This window comes from Protopterus annectens, chromosome 7.part1 (assembly GCF_019279795.1).
Source record: "Protopterus annectens isolate FY-2018-M chromosome 7.part1, PAN1.0, whole genome shotgun sequence".
Taxonomy (NCBI): Eukaryota; Metazoa; Chordata; order Ceratodontiformes; family Protopteridae; genus Protopterus; species Protopterus annectens.
Genome location: NC_056740.1, coordinates 133,815,481 through 133,842,153, shown reverse-complemented (window position 1 = coordinate 133,842,153; position 26,673 = coordinate 133,815,481). Strand labels below are relative to the sequence as shown.

At 37.7% G+C, this 26,673-nt stretch overlaps 1 protein-coding gene across 1 annotated transcript in view; it reads left to right on the top strand.

Moving 5' to 3' along the window:
• The window catches only part of CFAP100 (cilia and flagella associated protein 100), a 375,752-nt gene that overhangs the window by 242,554 nt on the left and 106,525 nt on the right, over positions 1 to 26,673 (top strand). Inside the window, exons 8-9 of the mRNA XM_044078592.1 lie at positions 11,468 to 11,619; positions 20,144 to 20,279. Coding sequence (XP_043934527.1) covers positions 11,468 to 11,619; positions 20,144 to 20,279 — 288 coding nt within the window. The remainder of the gene's footprint in view (positions 1 to 11,467; positions 11,620 to 20,143; positions 20,280 to 26,673) is intronic.

Here is a 26,673-nt window from a genome sequence, read left to right as displayed (position 1 = left end):
TAAAAAAACTCCAGCTATTTTCTGTCTCGTATCATCTACTAAGAGGCGATCTCTGCTTGACTTACAAAGCCATGTCTGACCCAGCTCTGTTAGAAATGCTACATTTAAAGAAATCCTAATCTCTCCACAGTACATGCTCCAGAGACCTCAACCTCTTTACCACAATCAGCAGAGCATGCTGGAGGGATAGCTTCATAACCCAAAGACTGCCCATGCTCTGGAATAGACTTCCCATACATGCCAAGCAGAGCACCTCATTGGCCCTCTTCAAGAGAAATCTTGGTGAGTAGATGGGAAATAGAAAGTTCACCCCGGGATCACTCCAGTGGCTCTACTTGACAGAGGCACTGGGAACTAACTTTGGGCGGCACGATGCCAGGGCAGTTCTATGGACTAGGCTTGTAAAGGCTCCAGTGCCATTAGCCCAGTACACACCTATGAACCTAATACTTAATTGGTTTATGACTTGGATGTCAAAGTATTCGTGTTTGGTAGCCCATTTAATCTCGCATGTCTCAAACCACTTTTCAATGTTAAGCAAGTGGCACTTAAGTCGGATAGAACTGATTTATTACAGTTTACCTTAAGCCCAAATATTGTATCAAACCTGTCAAACATCTGCAGAATTATGTGTATATGTTGTTTTGAGTCTTTTATCTAATGTTTGTAATCATCCACAACTCAAACATCTGTATATATAAAAGCATCATGAATCTTAATTCAGTATTAAATTTACAAAGATGTGGTAATTTTTTACACCCTATTTTTACATATTGCTGGGAAATAATTCTTCTATTATAATTGTATGCTGCAGATTTTTTCATGTAAACCCCTTCTTTTGCTGTCTGTTCAGATGTTGCATATAATTAGCAAATGTATTTTTGAAACATTCCCATGTCTTCTCTTTTTTCTTTTGCAAGGATTGCCTGACCTATTGCTTTGTCCACCATAATATGTCTATCTGTTTAAGTTGGAGCAGATTAATCCAAATCTGTCACGTCTGTACTCAAAAGTGATCAGATCACCCAAGCACTGCTCAAATGTAATCCAGTATATTCTTAGCTGTTTCTATTCTGTCAAACAATGTGTTAATGATCAAAAAATAGTCAGTCTTACTTGCACTAGCTGTGTGTGTGCGCAGGGTAAAATATGATTCCTGAATTTCAGGATAGAGTGTCTCCATGTATAAACAAGATAAGATTTTGTCATCCAGGATTTGATAACCATGTTGTCCTTAGCAAATCTGGTTAATGTGCATGCAAGAAAGAAAAACTAAAAGCTGAATTTAACTCGCCAAAAACTTACTAGTCTTAAAAACACATGCTTTTGTGATAACCTTTCATCAATGTATAGAAACAACTCACACAACCATCTTTTCTATATAGTCATATGAATAAATCAACCAATCACTAAAGCTAATTAAATTAAAGGTAATGGCACCTAAAAACAGTAATATAAATACACATATAAATAAGAACGTATTATATGTAAATAAATACCTAAAAACAAATAATTCTAAAACATTTTAATGTATTTAAATTAATTTGTTAATGATGTTATACAAAAAAATATTTTAGAAAATGTAAATACATTTATAATTTCATCTGTTTAGCTTAAGGATAGGTTTAATACTTGCCAGTGCATTCAGCCTGGAGGTTTACCAGCCTGAAGTCTCTCAATCTATTTATATTCAGCTACCTCCATCTTATTAATAATTTCATCTTCTTTGTTAATCAGGATGACCTTCCAAAGTACTCTAAACTTAAATTCATGCCTCAATCCATTCTCATTAACATGCTTAGCTATATCATTTGTAATAGTACCCTTCCATGTATCAGAAAAATGCACTGAAATACATTGTTTCACTTTCCTATTAGATTTGCCAATATAAAAGGAGGCACCTGCCACACAAACAGCTTGATAAACCACATTAGTGGTGCTACATGTGGCAAAGCATTTAAATTGAGATTTTCTTTTCTGAGTGACAGGGAGAATAAAATCATTACTACTTAATACATATTTACATTTACAAAAGATACAATTGTAACATGGTACTGTTCCTAATTTTCTGCCAACAACTACTTTATATTCTTGTTGCATTTCCTTATAACATAACTTTTCCTTAAGATTTTGTGATTTTTTTTTTGTAGACAAAGTGAGTTTTATCACCTATAAACTTAATTAACTGAGGCAGTGCTTGCAAAATCCTCCAATCACTTTGAATCATTTTAACAATCTCTTTCATTCTAATATTATATTTAGTAAGATAATGAACTGGATCACTTTGATCTATGGTCATACTTGTATACATAGATGGCGAATGCTCACAATTAGCAAAATACGGTAATGTCTGCTCTTGATATTTTTTCACAATATAGTTATGCATTTCATCCAAGAGACCTACATCATGCTGTCTGCTCAAAAACACATCTTTCATTACTTGTGTCTGTTATTTACAAGTCTCTATATCAGTTGTCAACCTGCTTACCCTTAGGAACTGAATTTTACCAGTCCCGCTGTAGACAAGTTTAGGGTGTATGCTTCTTCTATGTAAAAATCTATTAGACTATACATCTTTTTTAAACAAACACATAGAAAGTTCTTGTCCTTGTTTTGTAAATTTAAATATCCAAGAAGCTAATATTGGTTGGTGACAATTTTAACTTAAATTTCAAAAAATCAGTAGTACTTTCCAAAAATTCTACATACTTCTACAAAATGGGCACATTGGCCTTCCATACCATAAAGATGCCATCAACAAAGTGCCTGTAAAACATACCATTCCCTGTATAAACAACTGCTTGGTTATACACAAACTGGTGTTTTCCAATGGTCTAACACAAAATTGGCATAGGTGTTAGCAACTGAAATCCCCATTACTACACACACAAACATATCTATATCTATAACTATATGTGTGTGTGTGTGTGTGTGTGTGTGTGTGTGTGTGTGTGTCTATATATATATATATATATATATATATATATATATATATATATATATATGTATATATATATATATATATATGTATATATATACACACACTATATATTGATATGTGTAAAGTAATTGACCAGGAATTCCATCAATATCTATGTAGTTGATCAAAATCACTCAAGTACACTACCTGTTTATTTATTTAACTTTTATTGACCAGGAAAGTCTGACTAGGACAGAGCCTATTTTCAATGGAGGCCCGGGGAGAAATAGTCCAGATGCATGTCTTTGGAATGTGGGAGGAAACCAAAGTACCCAGAGGAAACCCACAGGAAAGCAGGGATGACATGCAGACTCCATGCAGAAGGCATCCCAGCCAAGAATCAAACAAGAGAACCTCTTCCTGTGAGGTGATGATGCTAACTGTTGCACCCCTATGCTGCCACCTGTTGGCATGGACAATAACCAATCCACCAATTAAAATGAGGTTTCACCATAAACTCAGTCAATAAGAGAACTCAAGAACTCAATTATATATCCTTCTAGCTCATACACCCATACACAGCGAATGACTGCAGTAGACAGAATAGAAATGGCACATTCAGTGATGTCAAGTAAAATGTACACATGTATAATTTGCTACATCAACATATATAACAATACATACATACATATAGATATATATGTATACACACACACTGTATATTTTTATATATATATATATATATATATATATATATATATATATATATGTGTGTGTGTGTGCATATATATATATATATATATATATATATATATATATATATATATATATGGTTCTACCTGACATAGTTGAAACTACACAACACCGACAACGACATCACTGACACCACATAATCTACAGTGCATAAACATGAAACCTCACATACCCGACAACGAAATAACCGACGGTACACAAACACGAAACCTCATACACTGCACACACCACAATAACAACAATAAAAAACAAAACACATCCCCATTCCACAAACCACACACACAACACAAGCACACCAAAATCCTTACAAACCCACACTAAAACTTACATACACAACTATCTACAACCCTAACCCAAACCCTAACCCTAAGGTCCATCACTATCGCACACGTACCTAACCCGCTCCCTAACCCTAACTCACTTAACCCGCCCCTAACCCAAAGTCTATCCCTACCGCACACTTACTTAACCCGCTCCCTAACCCTAACTCACTTAACCCGCCCCTAACCCAAAGTCTATCCCTACCGCACACTTACCTAACCCGCTCCCTAACCCTAACTCACTTAACCCACCCCTATCCCCACAGACCGTCAATATCCACACTTACCTGACTCGCACCCTAACGTCCGTCACTACCGCATACTCACACAGCCTTTTCCCATGTCGGCATCCTCGGCGTCGGTGTTGTCATATATATATATATATATATATATATATATATATATATATATATACACACATATATATATATATATATATATATATATATATATATATATATATATATGTATGTGCATATATGTACACTTACAGATGTATTTATTTACTTGACGTGAACTCGGTCAAATCCACTTTACGCAAAAAACGATTCTCGAACGTTAGCTATGTCAAACTCCAATATTGCCAAAGTACAAATTCCACCCCTATCTGAACCCATGTTGACACTCATCCCCAGGTCACATTCGACATGTATTTTGGCAATACTGGACTTCGACAATGTGAGTTTTCTTGGTCATGAGTCGATGATACAACCATTTAACTGAGTCCACTTCAAGTAAATGATAGTAAACCATATGTATGTTTGTATACACTTCAGAATCTCGAAATTCCAAAAATATCGAATTTCATATGATTCAGACCACATGATCGATGTTTCGGAATATCAAAATTCTGAAACAAATCCCAAAACAAAAAAAAAACAATGAAACGATTATGGAGGGGGCTGTGCCTCCCACACCCCCACTACATAAATATACCAACTCCGAGATCGCACTACAGCAAGGAAAAGGGAAATCTCCCATTTAGCGCTGTTTGCGGATCTCCGTTCAGAATTTCAAAATTCTGAATCTTCGATCATATGGTCTCAACCATATGAAATTCGAGGTTTCAGCATTTCGACATTCTGTAGGGAACCCTTATGTGTGTGCATGTATATATACATACATACATACATATATATATATATATATATATATATATATATATATATATATATATATATACACATATGTCCTGTGTGTTTATATCACATAGTCACATTCTTCTATATTGCATCTCTCCTGTTTTCATGTTCTTATTGTACAGTATGAGTTTATACTGATGTAATCTTTAACAGCAGCTTTTTACACAACAAAATATTTAATTTATAATCTTGCTATTCCTCTTTGCCTCTATCACAAAACTTACTGCTTTGATGATAAAGGCATAGTAGCAAAACAACATCTGAAGGACAGTGAGTACCAGGAGGGCTACATGATAAAATAAAAGCACACAAATAAATAAAACTAAAAAAAAATAAAAAAAAATATGCAACTTCAGACAATTGAACCTAAGTGAGTGAACCAGATCAAGTCCGCAGTGAAACCTGGCAAGAAAAACAACCCCACACTTTGTTAATATATTTGTTTATTTGAGTTCTTTGACATGGGTAGTGCACTGATCTGAGGAACCTTTTTTGTTCAGTAGCCAGGCAACATGATTTAAATAATTGCAGTAATGATCAGGATAACATGTACAGTTACATGCATGTAGCCAATTACACGAAAGTAGTCTTGTTTGAGCTGCGGTGGTGGTACTGCGGTAGCTTTGTCACCTCACAGTAAGACACTGTCCGGTTCGATTCTCAACTAGAGCATCTGCAGTGAGACATCAGTGAATGGGCGTACCTTTGTTGAAGGTTGTGCGTCAGAGCTGGCAACTCGGCACGTAAAAATCTACTGCCAATCATTAGCGGACCGGAGTTCCGCTGTGACGACCCCTAACTGGGAAAAGCCGAAAGACACAAGTCTTGTTTGAGTTAATTCAGATAGAGTAATATATATATATATATATATATATATATATATATATATATATATATATATATATATATATATATATATATGTGTGTGTGTGTGTGTGTGTAAGTTTTGAAGCTTTGAAATTTAAATTAAAAAAAAAATAAAAACAGCTCCCCCCTGCACCCCCCACCTCCTCCTACTTAAATATGCCAACTCCAACATCGCACTGCAGCGAGAAAAACAGTAAATATACTATTCATTGTGTTGCAGCAAGTCTCCATTTAAATGTTTCAGAGTTTCAAAACTTTGATCTTATGGTCTCAACCATAACAAAGTCAGCGTTTTGAACCTTTGAAATTTAGAAGCAGGACCCATATGTATAGGCTGGGAATTAGAAGGTGTTCTTTAAGAGAATCCTTAAAGTCTTTGAAGGTTTCCTGAGTTTTGATTTCAGTAGACAGGTAATTCCATATTGTAGGTCTAAGACTGGAGATTGCCCTTTCTCCCAAAGTAGTTTTGTAATGTGAGTGAACTAAGGAAAATAACTGTCTTTGATCATAGATGTTGCCCACTATAGGCAATTTTGTTTTCAATGACAGACAGTAGCTTTTCTTCAGTACCTTGAAAATAGTAGCAATGTAGTCCTGTTGCGTCAATATTATAAACCAAAAAGCTCTAAACAGTGAACACATGTACATCGACATAAAGATTGATGTACAATAACAGCGAAACACATATTCAGCGAAATTCAAAACACTGAACGTGTTTATTTAACCAACAGTGCCATGCAGGTATACTGAAATTAACTAAATTAAAGTAAATTAGCACACTTTTGCAGTGAGGCAAGCCCCCTTGCACCTCCCCCATGTAGAGGGCTGCACCCCCTCCACACCCCCACTACTTAAATATACCAACTCCGAGATTGCACTACAGTCGGGAAAAGGATATATTTCCTTATCCCCAGGATTGCACTGCTGGCTAAAAAATACGTTTGGTGTTTTCACATTCGCTGAATACGTGTTTCGCTGTTATTGTGCATCACTCTTTGTGTGTTGATGTACATGTGTTCACTGTTTAGAGCTTTCAGTTTTATAATATAGACCTTTCCTGTTGTTATCTGGAACATTTAGTAATAGTACCCATTACTTGGTAAATATGTATGTAGGCATAAGTGATCACAGGGAAGCCAGTTACAACATTCTTATTTTAATAAAAATGAGAAATCACAAAGCAGGCTGGTGTTACAAGAAACAAGGATAAAATTTATTCTTAAGTGCTTTCGTCACAGATTACACTTGACTTCAGAAGTCTGCTTTGTGATTTCTCAGTTTGTGTTATTTGGTTGGGATTTTAAGAAAAATGTTATTTCTTTCACAATCATTGTTAGCTGTACTAGCAAATTACTTAAACTGATTTTACACAGGTGAAAAGAAAGATAATAATGTGGGATCACTGTAAAGCATAACCTAAGCTGATCTGAAACAATCTTGATTCACAGGTTTTAATCATAGGGAAGAAACATAAATCATTGTAATTCTTTCTTTACAAGAGCTAAGCTGAGGCATTCTTACTTTACAATTTATAATCACAAGAAAATAATATAGAGTATTTTAAAATAATCAAAAGGAAAAATATAAAGCATTTCACAAGTTCTTAAAAATAACCAACTGAAACAGATTTTAGATGTGTTTGTTCAATTTGAGTGCTAGGATAGTTTGTAACTATTTTTTTGACACTGGAATTGATAAATCGGGAAATTAAAGGGTGAACAAATGAACTGAGACACTTTTGCTTTGACTTATAATTTTGGAAAAAGATATACAGCATTTTGCTGTTGACTAAACAATATTAAAGAATTGAAACTGATCTTATAAGACTTTTGCTATAACATTCCTGCTTTATAGTTTATGACATTATGGTCATGAGAATCAACTCTCATCATTATAAATGTTCTCTTACCTTTACTGAGATATTCTTATTTTGCAATTTATTATCCGGAGAAAGCAAGAAACAGTATTTTATGATGGTCACAAGGAAAGAAATTTGCATTATCTCCTCATGACTCCAGTGTCTGACGCCTTATCCTGTCTTTTGGTTGTGAAGTCAGTAAAGTTTGTAACTGTTAACCTTTTCAAACTAAGCTAAGCTAATGTTCTTGTTTCACATTTAATGATCATTAGAAAACAATATACAATAGTTTAGAATGATCATAAAGAAGTAATTTATAGCCGTTTGGTCTTGGTTAAGAGTACGACACAGTTAAAACTGATTTTACCTGAGAGAAGATGAGATATTTTTGCTTTTCTATCTATGGTACTGGGGAATCAGGATACATAATACTCAAACGGTTAAAGAGAAGAAAGTATGATGCTCTTGATTAAGAAAACCTAAACAACAAACAGCTGAAATGTGTTCTGTCCATGCTGCTACAAAACATTCTTACTTCAAAGTTTGTGATCATGAAAGAACCAACATACAACAGTCAGCTATTGATTAAAAAACTAGTAGAGAGTTGAAATTGATTTTACCTGAACTAATTTAAAACATTTTAGTTTTGCAGTTGTGATTGTGAGGAAGAAACATGCATAACTCTAATTATTCTCTTAACCAAACTGAGCAGAGACATACTTACTCTGCAGTTTTTGCTCATGTATAACCACAATTCACCAGTTTTTGTTCATGTATAACCATACTTCAGCAGTTTTTGATCATGTATAAGCACAATTCAGCATTTAAAATGATAACAGTGAAGCAGTATATGGCATTTTGGTTTGATTGAAGATAAGCAAACATTTGCAACTGGTTTTACACAAACTGAGCTGAAAAGTCTTGGTTTCTTGTTTATGATCTTGAATGTGCTATATATTGCATTTTAATATTGATAAAAATGCTGTTTAAAATGATGCTTTATTTCTACTATGGCTTATTCCAAAATAATAGAACACGAGTGACACTTTTGCAGAAGACATGGATCTGATAGTGTAGACAATTGCCTTCACTAGATTTCTGCTACCTAAACATAGATCTGTCCTGACCATCGGATACTGCTATACTTCATTCAGCATAGCTGAGCAATAGAGTAACATTTCTAGAAGACTAGCTTTTTTTTCTTTTTTAAATAGTACATCCTTGTTTTTGACAGAAAGATAGATCAGTTTATTAGATTGTTCATGGACAGAAGATCGACATAGACATCAATTGTAGAGCACTGTAGCCTGTTAGTTTTGGCTGTCTTTACATGCGTATGTCACATCTTTAGAAGCACTCAAACAGACGCGCGCGCACACACACACATGCGCGTGCGCGCACACACACACACACACACACACACACACGCATACATATATGCTGTTTGCATTTCCTGCAGATATCTTTGTTTTTTAATTGCCTTTCTTACCCACCCCATTTCCACTGATATATTTACCTGGATGGCTTCAGTTTTGCAAATAAACTTTTCAAAATATGTGCAATCACTGAAGTCTGAAGGTAATGTAATAATTTATGAAAATGCACACACACACACACACACACACACACACACACACACACACACACACACACACACACACACACACACACACACAGCCCTTTTTCATGCATTAGACTTCAGTATAGGCCTTAGGAGAATTTCTATAAAATATTTTGCAGATCACTGTAGCTAGTATGATTGTTTATACACCCCAGACACCACACACACACACACACACACACACACACACACACACACACACACACACACACACACACACACACACACACACACACACACACACACACACACACACACACACACACACACACACACACACACGTAGATAGATTGGTTTTCTGTTGTCTGTACATTTCTATTTTATTGTCAAATACAATTGCTTGTGTGTATGTGTGTGTGTGGGGGGGTACTGAGGATGTCATGATTAATGCCTGTTAGTCAGACTCATGTTTGCAAACACATTTCATTTAACAGCAATCAGTAGAGAGAATACATATCTAAAATAACACACAGTATTTCTTTTTCAACTGTCTGTCACCCGCTGCATTGGTGACAATGGAAAGAAAGCACTTTGCATTCAATTGCACTGATTGTTGTCAACTACTTTAATGTCTGACAAAGTAATTATTCACCTTGCAAAGTTAACACACACGTAAATGCATCCAGTTTCTGTTCTGCTTTCTCCATCATCTGTCTTAATGCCTGTCATGTCATTTTAGTCACTTAATGTATAGTGGAGTCCTATTCCCACCTAACCTTTTTTCCACTGATATATTTACCTGGATGGCTTCAGTTTTGCAAAGAAACTTTTCAAAATGTGTGTAATCACTGAAGTCTGAAGGTAATGTAATAATTTATGAAAATGCACAGACACACACACGCGCACACACACGCACACACACACACACACACACACACACACACACACACACACACACACACACACACACACACACACACACACACACACACACACACACTCAGCCCTTTTTCATGCATTAGACTTCAGTATAGGCCTTAGGAGAATTTCTATAAAATATTTTGCAGATCACTGCAGCCAGTATGATTGTTTATACACCCCAGACACCCCCCCCCCCCACACACACACACACAAAGGCAGGTAGATAGATTGGTTTTCTATTGTCTGTACATTTCTATTTTGTCAAATACAATTGCTTGTGTGTGTGTGTGTGTGGGGGGGGGGGGGGGTACTGAGGATGTCATGATTAATGCCTGTTTGTCAGACTCATGTTTGCAAACACATTTCAGTTAACAACAATCAGTAGAGAATACAGATCTAAAATCACACACAGTATTTCTTTTTCATCTGTCTGTCACCCGCTGCATTGGTGACAATGGAAAGAAAGCACTTTGCATTCAATTACACTGATTGTTGTCAACCACTTTAATGTCTGACAAAGTAATTATTCACCTTGCAAAGTTAACACGCACATAAATGCATCCAGTTTCTGTTCTGCTTTCCCCATCATCTGTCTTAATGCCTGTCATGTTATTTTAGTCACTTAATGTATAGTGCAGTCCTATTCCCACCTAACCTTTTTTCAGTTCATGAGAAGTTAAGCTTGTTTCTTTTTTTCCTTATTTTTTTCCCTATCCACACAAGACAGACATGGCTATATGCAACTAAGTAATCTTTTCCAAACAGAAATTTCCCCAGAGAAACTTAGCATTATCACAGCTATGGCATATGTCATTAAGGTTTACAGTAGGTCAAAATGTGATCTCAGTTTCAGTAGTGAATTAACTACCAGGGGAAGATGCATGTGAGCGGCAAGTTTAATAAGGTCCCCTTTATCATCCAGGTTTTATGACCACAGTTCATAACATTTACTGATTTTAGGTAATGCAGAGCAACAGTCCTGTTGCTCACCAACAAAATACATTGCTGTGGGCTGTTAGATTTATCTACTGTGATTTTTAAGTACTTTGATGTCAAGTAATTGTTTGAGTAATGGAATCAGTTGACAATGTTGCTTTAACAGACTCTATTTTCATTTTATGTAGGAACCTGAGCTGTATTTCACTGATCCACAGCAGTTACTGGATTTATTTACTGAGCTTGAAGAACAGAACCTGTCCCTCATACAGAATTCCCAGGAAACTGAGGAAACACTAGAGCAGATAAAACAGAACATAATTAGCACACAGAACAAAATGTAAGTTACACAGTGAAAGTGAGAGTTAAAGGTAGCATATACCAAGACTGCTCCATTTTATCTTTGCGTTGAATTTAAAAGCAAAAATGTACTCCAAGAAAGAAAAAAAGGAGATGCAACAGTGAGACCTTACTGGGGAGGAAATGCATGACTTCGACATTATATTATAAGATGGTGTTTCGGTGGAAGAACTTGGGACTTTAAGGGACCCTCGCTAACACCACAGAGGTGTAGGGTTTAGGGACTGAAGAAGAAACAAACCCATGGAATAAAAATCGGAAGTGCTTAAATCCTGAAAGTTTTGCTAGGATACTGGTCTGTAGCAATAAGTATAATTAAAGACATAGAATGTTAATAAAAGCAACAGACTGAGATGTAAAGGGAGGAAATAATGCAAACCATTGTCTGCACTATGCCTTGTTACTTTACTGCATAAAGATAATAAACTGCATGAGAAAACTGAAAAGTAAATATGCAGGTAAGAGAACTAGAGCAAGAAATGTGAACTGTTATCTTTATCCCTTTTTAGCTATAACCCAGACCACAAAAGCAAGGGCATATACAATATAGCGTGGCCCATACCTCTCAACCTCTTAGAGTAAGAAATACGGACAAAGCCATAAATAAAAAAGTGGGACAAAGGCCCAAAATAGGGACAGTTTTTAAATGTTGCACTTACAAACTTACAAAGTTGATAGAATAACAGGTTTTGCATTAGCATAAATTTTCTAAAGGATATGAAATCTGAAACTCAAATGTCTCTCATTATTTTTGAACTTCAGTCTTTAATGATTTACCAGTAATTTACCAGAAAAACAGAATTTTACAAAAACAGACCAAAAATATGAGGACAAAATCTGGACGTACAGTTGAGAGGTATAGTGTGGACACTTTAGCCAGTCAACCAGTATAATTTTTTATGGTATGGGTTAGGGTAAAAGGAAACTTGTAAAAACACTCACAGATAAGTTATGAACATGCATACTGCACACAGACAATGATTGTACATCAGGCTGAAACCCCCGAAACTGGAGCTGCGAGACAGAGGTGTTAAAACACTTATCCAACATGCTGCTTCATGCTTCAGGATTTTGAGTGTGCATAATCCCTGAGCACTGCAAGCATGAATTTTACATGGAGTGTAGCAAAGAGTCATTTAATGAAAATGCACTCTAGAGTTAACTGTCCCCAAACCATGTAGACCAATGTCAGTTTATCAAGAAATCACATTGTCAAAACCCAAATGGTCAAGAGCATGTGGTCAACAATGCAGTTATTTGAAAAAGTAAGATAAAGCCACACAGCCCCTCCAACAACACAATGGCTTTACAGGGGGGCAAGCCTCATGTACCCCAGTGTGAGGGTTGTGCCCCCACACCCCATACTAATTATTTATACCAACTCCAAGATTGCACTGCTTTAGGGAAAAAGGCAAATTCCACAATCCCCACTGTACTGCAGTATCAGAATGGGTCAATAAACCGAAGTGTTGACCATATGGGTTTCAACAACTGGGTCATTTGATGAACTGACATAGACCCAGTCATATACTTTATATTGAGTACAGAGCATAGCATAAGTCATCACATATTTATGTGAAGTTGGGGGATATAATCAAATGTCTTGATGTCAGCTCTATTATCCAAACTACACACATTGGATTGTAGCCCCCAAACATCTCAAAACACAGCATCCATGGATGAACTCAACGAGGAATTAAACCCACAGTTAGGACAGCTGTTTAATCTTAGCCTCACCACAGACCATTAGCTTGACAAGCCTTATCTGCAAAGCCATGGATCATAATGGAACTCATAAATAAAGACATAGGGAACTTGCAGACTTTGGATCCAACTCAGTCCAAAGGCAGATCCTGCCTCTTAAACTTGGTTGACTTTTAGACAGTCACCAAGGCCATTGATGAGGGAAAGGCAGTCCATACAGCCTACCAGGTATCATCGAAAACTCATCAGCTTGAATGTAAACCCATACATCACAAGATGGGTTGCAAACTGGCTAAGTGACAGAACCCACAGGGTCAGAGTTGCTGGAGCCATGTTCACAAGTGGTGTCCCACAGGGCTCAGTCCTGGGTCCACTCATCTACTTTTCTGAAGTACAAGCAAACACAGAGGGTTATGGAAAGTTTGCAGATGACTGCAAAGAAGGGCCTCAATAACTGGTGCTAGCTACCATATAGGTGGCAATCCACTGAGCACAGAAAAAGTCATCAGAGATCTGGGGACCCAGGTTGACAGTAGCCTTCGCTTGACACTCATGTTGCTAAAGTAGTTAGGAAAACCTTCTATATCACCCACCTGATCATGAAGGGATTCACATCTAGATCAAGGTGTACTCATCACTTATTAGACCTATGATTGAGTACAATGCCCGGAATGTATCTGACCAGACACCTGCTGCAGCTTGAAAGGCCCCAAAAGTTCCTCACCAAAAGGATAAAGGGTCTCAAAAATATGTCTTATGCTGCCCGACTGAAAGAACTCCAGCTCTATTCAGTCTCATACCGCTTGCTCAGAGGTGACCTGTGCCTGACATATAAGGCCATGTCAAACCCAGATTTGATGAATATGCTTCACCTCAAAAATCTAGATCCTCAGAAGGAGACTTAAACCTTGACACGGTTATAAATAGAACGTGCTGGAGGGACAGATTCATCACCCAGAGACTCCTATGCTGTGGAACAAAATACATGTGAGGCAGAGCACCTCTCTGGCCTTGTTCAAGAGGAATCTTGACCAATGGATGGGAGATTGCAGATATACCCCAGGGATTACTTCAGTGTCACTGCTTGACAGAGGCACAGCAAAATGATAGGCATAGTTTTTTCAACTATGGGCTAGGCTTATAAATGCCCTTGGGCAGATAGCCTAGTATGAACCTATGAACCTATGAACCTATGAAATACTCTAATTGTTGCTTTTTTTGTTATTTTTTTAAACCCTCACTCTTCCAACGGCTATGCTTCCTGAAATGTTACCCACACCATTCTGTACCTCCTGTAGGTGAAGCAATGATTTTTCTGAGGTTAATGTTTAAGGTAATTTGTGCTACTGGTGACATGGTAATTATTATAATGGGCAATGAGAGATGACCACTCGAGCTGCAGCCATCCTGAAGCAGGAATGTCAAGCTTGACGATTTACCAGCATTGTTTGCCAAAATTCTAGATGACACCATTGAAATGAAGAAAAAATGCTAACCATAAGGAAGGGATTTAAACTTTTGTCATGCATACTGCCTTTCTGGAATCTACAGTTAATTTGCAGTCCCACAGTCCACCCGAGTCCAGGAGTATTCAACAATGGTGGAGACCCATGGCAGGGCTATAGCTAACATTGCTGTTAAGCTGATGGACATAAACAATTGCCAGAAAAGGAATAATCTCCAGCTTGTATGACTTAAGTGGGAATTTGTGTTAGTTGTGCACTGAATTTTAGCCCTATCCAGCTATTGGTAACCAAACAAGCACATAGTGCTCTCAGAATACTTGGGTCCAAAGATGCTCCACTTTAACAGACTATGTTCAAACATGTAAACTATGTGGATGAGAAGAGAATTTTCCAGGTAGGCATGTAGAGTTTATGCTGGTAACTAGGAGGACATGTGCCTTTGCTAGTTTAGGGCTCTTTGCTGTTAGAATGATCTCACAATAGTGATGAAGTATACTGCAAAATTGCAAATGTAATGAAAAGGGGAATTTCAAGCTTTTATCTAACAAGAGGAAGAAGCAGTTTTAATCCTGAGGGATAATGTGATTACTAAGATTGTCGTGAAAAAACTACTGCTGAAATGGCTGTGTCAATGCTTCTAATGGAAAAATATAGGGAGCACTCAAAGAAAGTCATGAAGCCAGGTATGCTTATGGCAGTAACAAATGTCAAGGCATCCCCTTGATGGTAAGCAAAGTTTGATTAGAAATGGGAATAGGCATCCTTTGATCTCAATGGATCATGGGTTTGTGCCCCTGTTGAATGGATTAGAACAGCGTCTTCTATGGTTGCAAAATCCAATCCAGGAGTGGCAGTCCTTTCTTCATTCTGAGCAGCAGTAGGCAGATGTTGGTTTGGTATCATTGGCCCTGAACTTCCTGAGGGCTCTCTTATTCTTTGCTGTCCTTGCCAAGGTGGTTTCATATATAGCGAGAGTTTCCTTCACTTCCCATTTCCAGACTGATGGAGACAGCACTGAGGGTATGCTTGCAAAATGTCCTTTTAGCACCATTTGGGGCACTCTTTTGGCCTCTTTCTAGTTTTCAGTTGTCCAAAAAGGAGGTCTTTCAGTATTCAGCCATCCATCATGCATGAGACATGACCCGACCAGTGCATACCTTTCTGTTTCAGGAGGTTGAACTTGGAGGTGGTATCTGTCCTCTTAAGCACTGTGCTGTTGGGGATCTTGTCCTGCCATAAGATACCAAGTATATTGAGCCACTGCTTCTGTTTTGAGCGCAGAGTCCATGTTTCACTGGCATACTGTAATGTGCTCAAAATACAGGCTGTGTCAGCCTGCACCTTGGTATGCAGTAAGCTTATTATAAGCCTAGACTCTCTTTGTCAGCCTGAAAAACATTGTGGGGGCTTTTCCAATGCACTTGTTAATCTTGCTATCAAGTTGTTTCTGGAAGAGAGTGCTTTTAGCACTAAAAACACTTTGTTCTGGAAAAATCCCATCAGGAAAGATACTATACCCTCAGAAATCCTCAAGTGTGCTAACAGTACCTTACTCCCAGAGCTGCATGCAATTTCTTGCTAATGCTGAGTAGATGGCTTAAGATCATGATGAATACCAGTGACAAACCTGGAGAATAGCTACAACAAATACTAAAGAGGTTTTGTGTCATGCATATTATGCTTTATAGTATCTGATCCTTGCACAGACACACACACACACACACACACACACACACACACACACACACACACACACACACACACACACACACACGCGCGCATGCAGGCAGACACACACACACACACACACACACACACACACACACACACATACACACACACACATATACATACACAAACTAGGGTTGCCACTTTTTCAGATGCCCACCCAAAGTTGGACATTTTTGTGAGAATTTGCAATTTACCAGGGCAAATCATAAGTGCAACCAGTCAAAAGACTACGCTCACTTAACTGAAAAAAAAAAAATGCATGCTTATTCTTATAGAAGTTGAGTTGTTTGTCATTTCATATTGCATTAAGGTTCTTCAGATGCACAATTATCATTTTATGCAACTTTTACTAGAACTTTGGGAAATATTTTTATTCTAAAATCTCAGAATATTTGCTATTTTTCATCTTTTTTACTGGACATAACTGCCCAAATAGGGACTGTCCTGTGTAAAGAGGGACAGATAGTATCCCTGGCGCACACACAAACACACGCTCATGCACCTCCACATACATACAGACACACACACACACACACACACACACACACACACACACACACACACACACACACACACACACACACACACACACACTACTACCCTGCCTTCCCCAGGCATACATCTAAGTACCTAAGCAGTGCACTAATATTTTTTGTCATTATCTCTCTTGTAAAGTGAGTCAGAAATTATGTATTCTATAGTCCTTTCCATGAATTGCTTGTGAAGAAAAACTGATGTAGTCTGAGAGCTCCAGCAGGCTGTAATGTATAATTTCCACTGGTCCAATAAAAGGTGACATATCACCTCCATGTTCAGGTTGATATCTTCCAGAATTTAGCTCTTTCGCCTTAAGAAAATGCAGCTTCCCCAGACCACATACAGTTCAAACATTTCAGCACAGGTTAATCTCAGCACTGAATTTGCAGCATTCATTGTCAGGATTAAGCAGTATAAATGTGAAAAAAAATGTATAATTTGAGCAAATAAGGCAGAAAGCTTCTTTACTTGTTCAGTTAAAAGATCTTTCTCTTAGTTAAGCTTAGTGTGTCTCAGAAAACCAGTAGAAAAATAAATAAATTATTGGCAAAAAGTCATGCAGTGGCTGTCTGTCTATCATGAAAAGATTTATCATTATGATGTTGTACTCAGTCTGCAACTTCAGCATACTGAGTCTGAAATGAGAAAATGTATTGAAATATAGCCATAAAGTTTGATGAAATATGTGGGGTAATGTTGACAGGGCAACACTTTTTACTCCATCCTATGACTAAAATATTTGCAAATGAGAACAGAAAATCAATGTGAGCTATTTTAGCAATAATCCATGACTGAGTATGGGTTATGCTGGATTTACTCACACTTGCTATGGTTTGATCACAAGAGTGGTGCATATTGTTTGAACCAGTGGATGACTGGCACATAGTTTGTGATCCTTCCAGGTTGTCAACTCTCTTCATCTGTTACAGTTGCTTGTTTATCCATTCCTGTGTTAAAGTTTCCAGTGTCTGTAACATGCAGTAATTTGCCTGTTGTATCAGAAACAAGTTTTTTTTTTTTTGTTAAGTGCAGGTTTCATCCATAAGATCCACTCCTCAGCCACTATGAGCTACAGCCAAGTTTCATGTATGGGGTGTTTTGAGGGTCTGATAAAACACTTGTATCTTGGCTGCCATATTTGTTGCATGGACTAGAATAGGATCGTGGACTATGCTGTCTGAATCTGAAAAACGTTTTTAATCTGACTGTTGTATTTTTCACTCTTTCTGCTTCTAATGCCCATCTGTACAAAGCATATGAAAATATTTTATTTGTGTTTTGGAAAAAGTTAAGCTAATTCACTCCATGTTGTTTGTCTGGTTTGATTAGGTATTTAATTTGATTTCTCACTTATGCCACAGTAGGACAACAACTTTTTTAAATTGACTTAAAATTCAGTCTTTCTCTTTCTCTCTGTATATATATATATATATATATATATATATATATATATATATATATATATCTTTATGAAGCTAGGACTTTTGAATGAAAGTTCAAAAGCCCAAATCCATTATCACCGAACACACTTTAACGAAAGCGCTTTCTTCAAAAAAGCGCTTTCGTTAATGTATGTTAAAAAAAAAAAACACAAAATCTACTTAAATGCAGGGGGCAAGCCCCCCTGCACCCCCCCCCGATGTGGGGGGGCTTGCCTCCCCCCACATCCCCCTACTTTAATATTCTCACTGAGGTCGCACTACAGTGGGAAAAAGGGAATTTTCCCTTACCACACCGTAGTATGATTGGAACAACACATGAAAGTGTTGCTTCGGTGAACAGCACTTTCGCGCAAGTATGCTCACCAAATTGGGATTCGGTGAAAGATGCAGTCGAGCATTTGTACGGATCCCATATATATATATATATATATATATATATATATATATATATATATATATATATATATATATATATGTATATTTACTTCATACTTTAAATGCTGTGATGTTTCTACACAGTTGACAAATGTTTGCACTCACTGCCACTTGTTCTTAATATAATCAACTGTGAGCTCACTATACCTTGCCAGTAAAGAAACCTTTCCCAGCAATTCTTTTGGAGGAATGTAGTTTTCATCAATTCAGACAGCTCCCATTTAATTTCATATGCCGGTCATTTCTTTTTACATGACATCCGTGACACCTCGCTGCTGTGATTATCTACCAGAGGTCTTCTGCCTGTGTGAGTAAGGGATGCAGTAAACCTCAAAGAATAATCTACTCATATTTTTAAAAGGCAGAAGAGCATGCAAATGCAAATGACACCCACCTGCTATATGATCTTCCTAACCTGCTTTAGTTGGTATAAATTACTTAGGCAAAGCACATTAACATGATTTTATTTACTGAGATATCACTATATTCATTATTATGATACATGTTAGATTATTATGAAGGAATATTATGACTGTAATTCGTGCTCTGTAGTGTTAAAAGATAAAAACATGACTATGACCAAGATGACCTGGGATCTTTCAGTAGCACACATGCTGGAGGAGGTAGGAGTATGTGGGGGACCTGGAATGGTCCACTGTTGCACATCCACAAACAGAAACAAGGTAATAATTCAGTGGCTCAAGGGATGCTGAGATCCACCTGGACACTCCAAGGAATGTTTGTGCATTGTTACTAGACTGCGGCACATTCATAGGAGAATGAAACACCAATTTATCCTTCTTTGCTGCTTCCAGTCTTGTTTGTGATTAAGAAATATAATTGTATTTTCTTCATGAATGGAGTGCAGTACATCTCTGTTGCTGGAAAATGCTGGTGAATAATTATTGTTGTAGTTCATGTGTTCACTGAATAGATTATCTTGCTGTAACTCATTAATGTAAGTTTGGATTTACATTGATGTAAGTATACGCTTTATCAAAATAGTTTTCAGGTCTCTTATCCAGCTTGCCTAGAACACCAACATATCTGTACATTTCATTGAAAATGGGTTTGGTTAGGAGGACATTTCACCCTTCCTGGAACTGGTATACAGATATGAATGACTACTGTAATTCATTTAATGAAAAAATTGTTTTTGCAGTAAGCATATATGTCTTCCTTATTGCAGGAACCATGAAACAAATTTGTTGCAGCAACAGATAGACAGTCTAAAGGACACCATAACTAAAGAGGAAGAGAGGGCACGGGAACTGGAGCTAAAATCCCGTGTTTTCTCCTTTGGACAGTTCAGCGCTGATGACCAGGTATGTGTAGAGGTCATGTTACTGAAGTCATGTCTCAATTTAAGGTCTGGATAATTTGTTTTGCATTTTATACCCTGCATCTGAGATATGACCTAATCAACTTTGGTTGTTGTATCTATAAAACAAAGTCTTGGTAGCAGCTACATATGTGTAAGTTTAGAAGACTTTGGCATTGTAATAGTTTTAGAGTGAAACCATACCTTGATTATTTTAACACATAACACACACACACACTGTATCAGTAATTACACAAAAATCACATCTCACAACATTGCCAATAGATACTAAAAAGAAAAAAAGAATAGGTTAATACAAGCGGTACTATAGTGGTGCACCATGTGTTATCTATCTTTTGTAGCATATTTTAAGTATTGAGATGATATGTACTGCAAAATGGAAATAGGTTACACTGGTGGCACCATCCATGAAGTTAAAAGTTAGTTTATCAATTCAGAAAAGGATTAATACTCATGCAGACTTTACTAGCAATGTCCCATACTGGTAAAGGGCAGGCTCTGCTTACCTTCCAATGTATTATACATGTTGAGAAGAATGGCAAGCACCCAAGCAGCCCATGAAAAAGGATCCCCCCCCCCAGACAAAATGCAGTATACTCAGTGTGGGAGTAATGAGCACTCCTCTAGGATACCAGATACAGTTAGGGGTCAGAAACCTGTTTCAATAAAAGTCTGTACAGGAAGCCATAGTTTAACTTCTGTAAATCTGAGTTTGTTGCAGTCTCTATTCTTCAACTTGGCATTTGTGGGAAGATTCATTTTAATGACTTGTAATTTACCTCATGTTTTATATACAGACCTTAACTCACCCATAGTTGGCTTTAAAATGTGATTTAACCACATGGATTTTAGTTTAGTAATTTACTGTAATTAAAAACACACATAAATATTTAACTGTCAGTGGTCCAGTTTCTGATTTCTATTTTTCAATTTACAATCAAGGACACAACAGCAATGAATTTATTTTAATGATAAACAAATACAACATGTCTGTATTTCTTTGGGATAATGTAGGCACATGCAATGCTTAATTACACATTCTTTGAAATTACTGTTTCTATTAATTGCCAAATAACGTTAACCCCCATATGTTTAACTTTCTTTATTTAAGTATTTCTTGCTCTCTCCTCTGTTTCTCTCCTATGCAGATAGATAAATAGGTAGGTATACAGATAGATAGATAGATAGATAGATAGATAGATAGATAGATAGATAGATAGATAGATAGATAGATAGAATAAACCCTCAGTCCTAAAAATTAAAAAAACACATCCCTGAACCACCGAATCACACTAACAAAATGACATGTTGTTCAAGAAAGCAAGCCTTCCTGCATCCCCCATTTGGGAGGGGGGGTTATCACTGCCCATCCTCTGTTAGATATACTAACTTTATTGTCACAAAAGCAGGAAAAAGCAAAACACTCTACATGTATAGATACAGTTACCACACAGACTGTAGTATCTTGGTCTAATTCACATAATAACAAATACAGTGAGAGAAAAGTGTCAGCATGGAAATGTGACCAAGGAGATACAATTCAACCAGTCAGACACTGACCATTTCATTACTTCTAAGGTAACATATATAAGCAATTTTGGGGAAAAGATGAATGGTATTGGAGGGATAATGGTGGACAAGTTTGATGCTGATGACTTCTAAGGTAACTCAGATATGTACATGAGACCTTACAGTTTGTTAGTGATCAGTTTGACTGATGCACACAAAATGTTGTTACTGGAAGGTTGCTGGCAATTTGTAATGGTGTCGCCGAGAAGATAAGAAAGTGAATCTTGCATTTTTTCACATTGTAACTCTTTTTCAAATCTGCCCACTCTTGTATTGGGTGTGTGCGTGTGTGTGTGTGTGTGTGTGTGTGTGTGTGTGTGTGTGTGTGTGTGTGTGTGTGTGTGTGTGTGTGTGTAAGTATAGATATGTTTACTATGAAAATGTTGAAACACAAAATCTTGAAACCATAAGATCTAAAGACCAAATTTCTGAAGACCATAATATCAAACTCCTGGATATCCCCCCTTCAGAACCCATGAAGGCCGCCTTTCCTGTTTCCACAACCATACAGGACCCATGTTAGCACTTGTCCCTGGGTCAGCACTAGTAGGGTGTTTCTGTATTCAGTTTTTTTTATTTATTGAATTCTTCATTGTTTTAGTCTTCCTAAGCTCTAGTTTAAAAGAAAATTCTACTGTAAGGAAGCCTCCCTGTTCACCTTATTCAAGTGTGCCAAGACTAGCAATACTCCTATCTTTACCCATGACCCTAACCCCAATTCTTTGAATTATGCTACTAAAAAAAACTTTCCATAACAGTACTACTACAAAAGGACACAGAACACATGCAGCACAAAGCATGCACATACCTGAATTTATCCCCTTACGTAACCTTTACTCTGTCCCTAACCTGTGAACACTTTCATATTGATAACTGCTATAACACAGTCTTGCACATCTTCACAACCTCAGTTTTTCATTCAAACATTAATTTTCCTGCTCACTCCTGCTTACGTAGATTATGCAAAACTAAATTCAACCATATATGATTCACACAAATGAGCACTCACTCATTTGTACATTCTCACTGATCCGGCCAGAAACAAAACATCACTACAAACATCCCATACCCCTAGCGTTGCCACCCCTCCGTTTTTTTTCCGGAGTGCCCGGAAATCAGTAGGGCACTCCGGTTCTCCGGTTCTTGCTGTCGGAGTCCGGAAATAGCGACGTCAGACTTGTCAGCGCGTATTTTTTAAAAAAAAAAAAACATTCCCGTCTTGGACTCTTGTTGATTGGCTGCTTGCTGCAGACGAGGCTCGTGCAGCAAGCAGCCAATCAACACGTAGAGTTGCTAGTCAAATCCCTGCAAAGCCCGCGAAAATTTCTGCATAAAAAGCGGCGCTTCAGCTTCTAGTTTTTACCTTTTACTTACTCTGTACTGTAAAAGGTGGTGCTTAAGATCTGAAATTTCTTGGACGTCTTCGGTGGATTGCCTGCTGCCTGGAAGGATTGCATGCTGCCTGGAAGGATTGTCTAGCCCTGCTGCCTGGAAGCCCTGCTGCCTGGAAGGATTGCCTTAGCCCTGCTGCTTGCCTTGCTTGCTGGAGTCTTGCCCTGGAGGAGAAGTGCTGTGGACTGGGTGGTGGTGTGTTCCCCTGCTTGCTGGCCCTTTAGCTGCCTGTTCTCTTCTGCTGCTGAGAGCTTGTTTAAGTAGCCCTGCTGCTGATTTTTCTGGAGGTAAGTGGAATTTTTTTAATGGATGAATTCTTTGGAATTAAGGTAGATTTTCAAAGATTAGTGTGACAAGGGGAATGAAATATTGCCAGCACAGCTACTAGTGAATTTTTTAAATATTAAATTTGTATTAATTCACTAGCTGTGCTGCCACTATCTCATTCATTGATGGTGACAAGATGTGTGTAACTATCTAGATGTTCAACATGTGGTGATTAACTAGAACAGTTTCTAATCTGGTTTTGGACTTGGTTGCAGTGAATGTATAATGACTTCATGATTTGTATAAGATGCTTGGACTGTAGATCTGTCTTTCTAGTCTGTCATCACCGTGATGTTTACCTTGACCTGTCTTTCTTCCTAGGGTGTCTTTCTAGGGTGTACAGTCTTCGTATTATAGTGAGGCTTAAATGTAGCTTTTTGTCTAGTTTGTCATCACAACTGTTTACCTTTTATCTGTGTTTTCTAGGGTATACCGTCTATACCAAAGCTTAGCTCATTTGATGTTACAGTGAATATATGATTACATGATTTGTATAGGATGCTTGGATTGTAGAACTGTCTTTTCTAGTCTATCACACCGTGATGTTTACCTTGACCTGTGTTTCTTCCTAGGGTGTCTTTCTAGGGTGTACAGTCTTCGTAGTATAGTGAGGCTTAAATGTAGCTTTTTGTCTAGTTTGTCATCACAACTGTTTACCTTTTATCTGTGTTTTCTAGGGTATACCGTCTATACCAAAGCTTAGCTCATTTGATGTTACAGTGAATATATGATTACATGATTTGTATAGGATGCTTGGACTATAGAACTGTCTTTTCTAGTCTATCATCACCGTGATGTTTACCTTGACCTGTGTTTCTTCCTAGGTGTCTTGGGTATATAGCAAGGCTTAATGTAGTTGCTTTTCTTTGGGACTGTCAATGTGAAATATCTCATGTGGTTTTGAGCTTGTTACAGTGAATATACACAGGATATTTTCTAATGTTTTGTTGTGTAGATATTTAAGTTTTGAGACTACTTAAATATTTATTTAGTGACACTGGGCCATTACCTTGGCATTGGTCAAACTAGCAATGTTTATTACTATTGCACAGTAAGACTGAACACACTTTGTTAGGGCCTTAAAGTTGCTTATAAGGAGTAGCTGGCTGATTATGTTGTAGTCTGGGGAAAAGGGGGGCATAGTTAGTAAACTTGTGCCAGCCTTTCCCTTGTGTATATAAATCAGACCTCAAGTGTGTCTCAACTGCTTTAGCAGGGGCCCAAAGCACTGTTTGATAAATAGGGTGCTGGAGGTCTTCACTTGGCCACTATGCTCAACTCTAACTGTGCCAGTGGGAGGAGGTGGTGGTGAGGATCTGGAGTGGAAAAGGGGAGAAACCAGCCCCAAGTTGACTGGTCTCTATGCTTTGCACTTAGTATGGGGTGTTGCATCTGGAATTGTGGGGCTACGGAATTCGTCTTTATGTCTGCCCATACGGTCTCTTATCATTATGCAAGTTATTACTGTTGCAGCCAGAGGGTATTATGATTGCTGAGTTACATATTTCATGTTTATCATTGTGTCGGCCCACACTATGTCCTGTTTGTCTTTATGCAAGTTATTACAATTGTAGCCAGAGGGTATGATTGCTGAGCTGCCATGTATTTCATCTTTATCTTGTCAGTCCACAGTATGCCTGAACTTTCTTGCTGTGTTCAGACTCAGCTGGATAACGTGGGTTCTACATAAAAGTAGAGGGTCTTAATTTGGTGCATTGCTGTAGTGTCTGACCCATGTGTTTTACACACAGTTGAATGCCTTCTGTGCATATTCTGCTGTTACACCAGGTTCATGTGTAACAGCTGCAGAAAGTCCCTCAGACAGGAGTTGCTTCTGCCTTTCATTGCTTTACCTTCTCTGTAATTTTTCATGAGGAGTCTCATTTTTTTTCCCTATACCAACTTGGTATTACTAGGGTGTGAAAGTCTGGAGATTCACATGTGAATGTGAACTCTGGCTAGTGGCTACTGACTGACACAGGCCCCACCAGGCACTGGTGTTGGTCACAAGTGTTTTGATTTTCTATTAATAGCTGTTTTGGTTTATTGTAGTGTTGAGCAAGGATCCTACAGGAATCATGTTCAGGAAAAGGTCAATGGATCATCAAGAAGAGGCTGAAAGCGCATCTCCTAAGAGGTTTTTCTGTAGTTATAATAAGGTGTGGGAGCAAAGCTACTCATGGGTGCGACCTGTTCCAAACGCAGATGCCATGGCAAAGTGCACATCCTGTGGAACAACATTCACTGTAAAATGGGATGGGGAAAAGGCATTGAAAAGCCATCAGAAGTCAGACAAACATCATCAAAGCCTTCAGCTCCAGAGGCAGAACCTCGTAATGACCAAGTTTATTCAGCCAATGAGTGTAACCAGTGAAGCTTCCAAAGTCACTGCAGCTGAAGTGACAGCAGTCTATCATGGAGTGAAACATGGTCACTCATATGTATCCGTAGATTGTGGAGGTAAGCTGGCACCGACAGTCTTCCCTGATTCTACTTTGGCTTCGAAATTCACCTGTGGAAAGACAAAATCTGAGAGTATTGTCATGAATGTTCTTGCACCTCATTCAGAGAAGCTCCTTCTGCAGGAACTTGGCAATTCCTATTTCTCAGTGGGATCAGATGCATCCAGTAAAGGGAACAGAAAAATGTTCCCTTTAGTTATTCAGTACTTTACTCACACCCATGGCACACAACAGAAACTCCTTGATTTTTATGAGGATCATAACGAAAGTTCTGAATGTATCTTTACTAGAATAAAGGACATCCTTGTGCATAAAGGACTCAAAGTACAAAACATTGCTAGCTATGCTGCAGACAATGCATCAGTCAATTATGGAAAGCACAGGTCTGTTTTTAAAAGTTTGAAATCTGAGGTGCCTCACATCATTGCAGCAAACTGTTTATGCCATGTAATACATAACTGTGCCAAGCATGCAAGCAAGGCCCTTGCAAAGTTTGATGTGGAGACTCTGGCTTTGAAAATACATAGTGAGTTTTCAGCATCTGCTAAAAAAATGGCACTGTTGAAAGGCTTCTATTCTTTCCTAGACCAGGACTTTAAGGAAATAATGCAACATGTTGTAACAAGG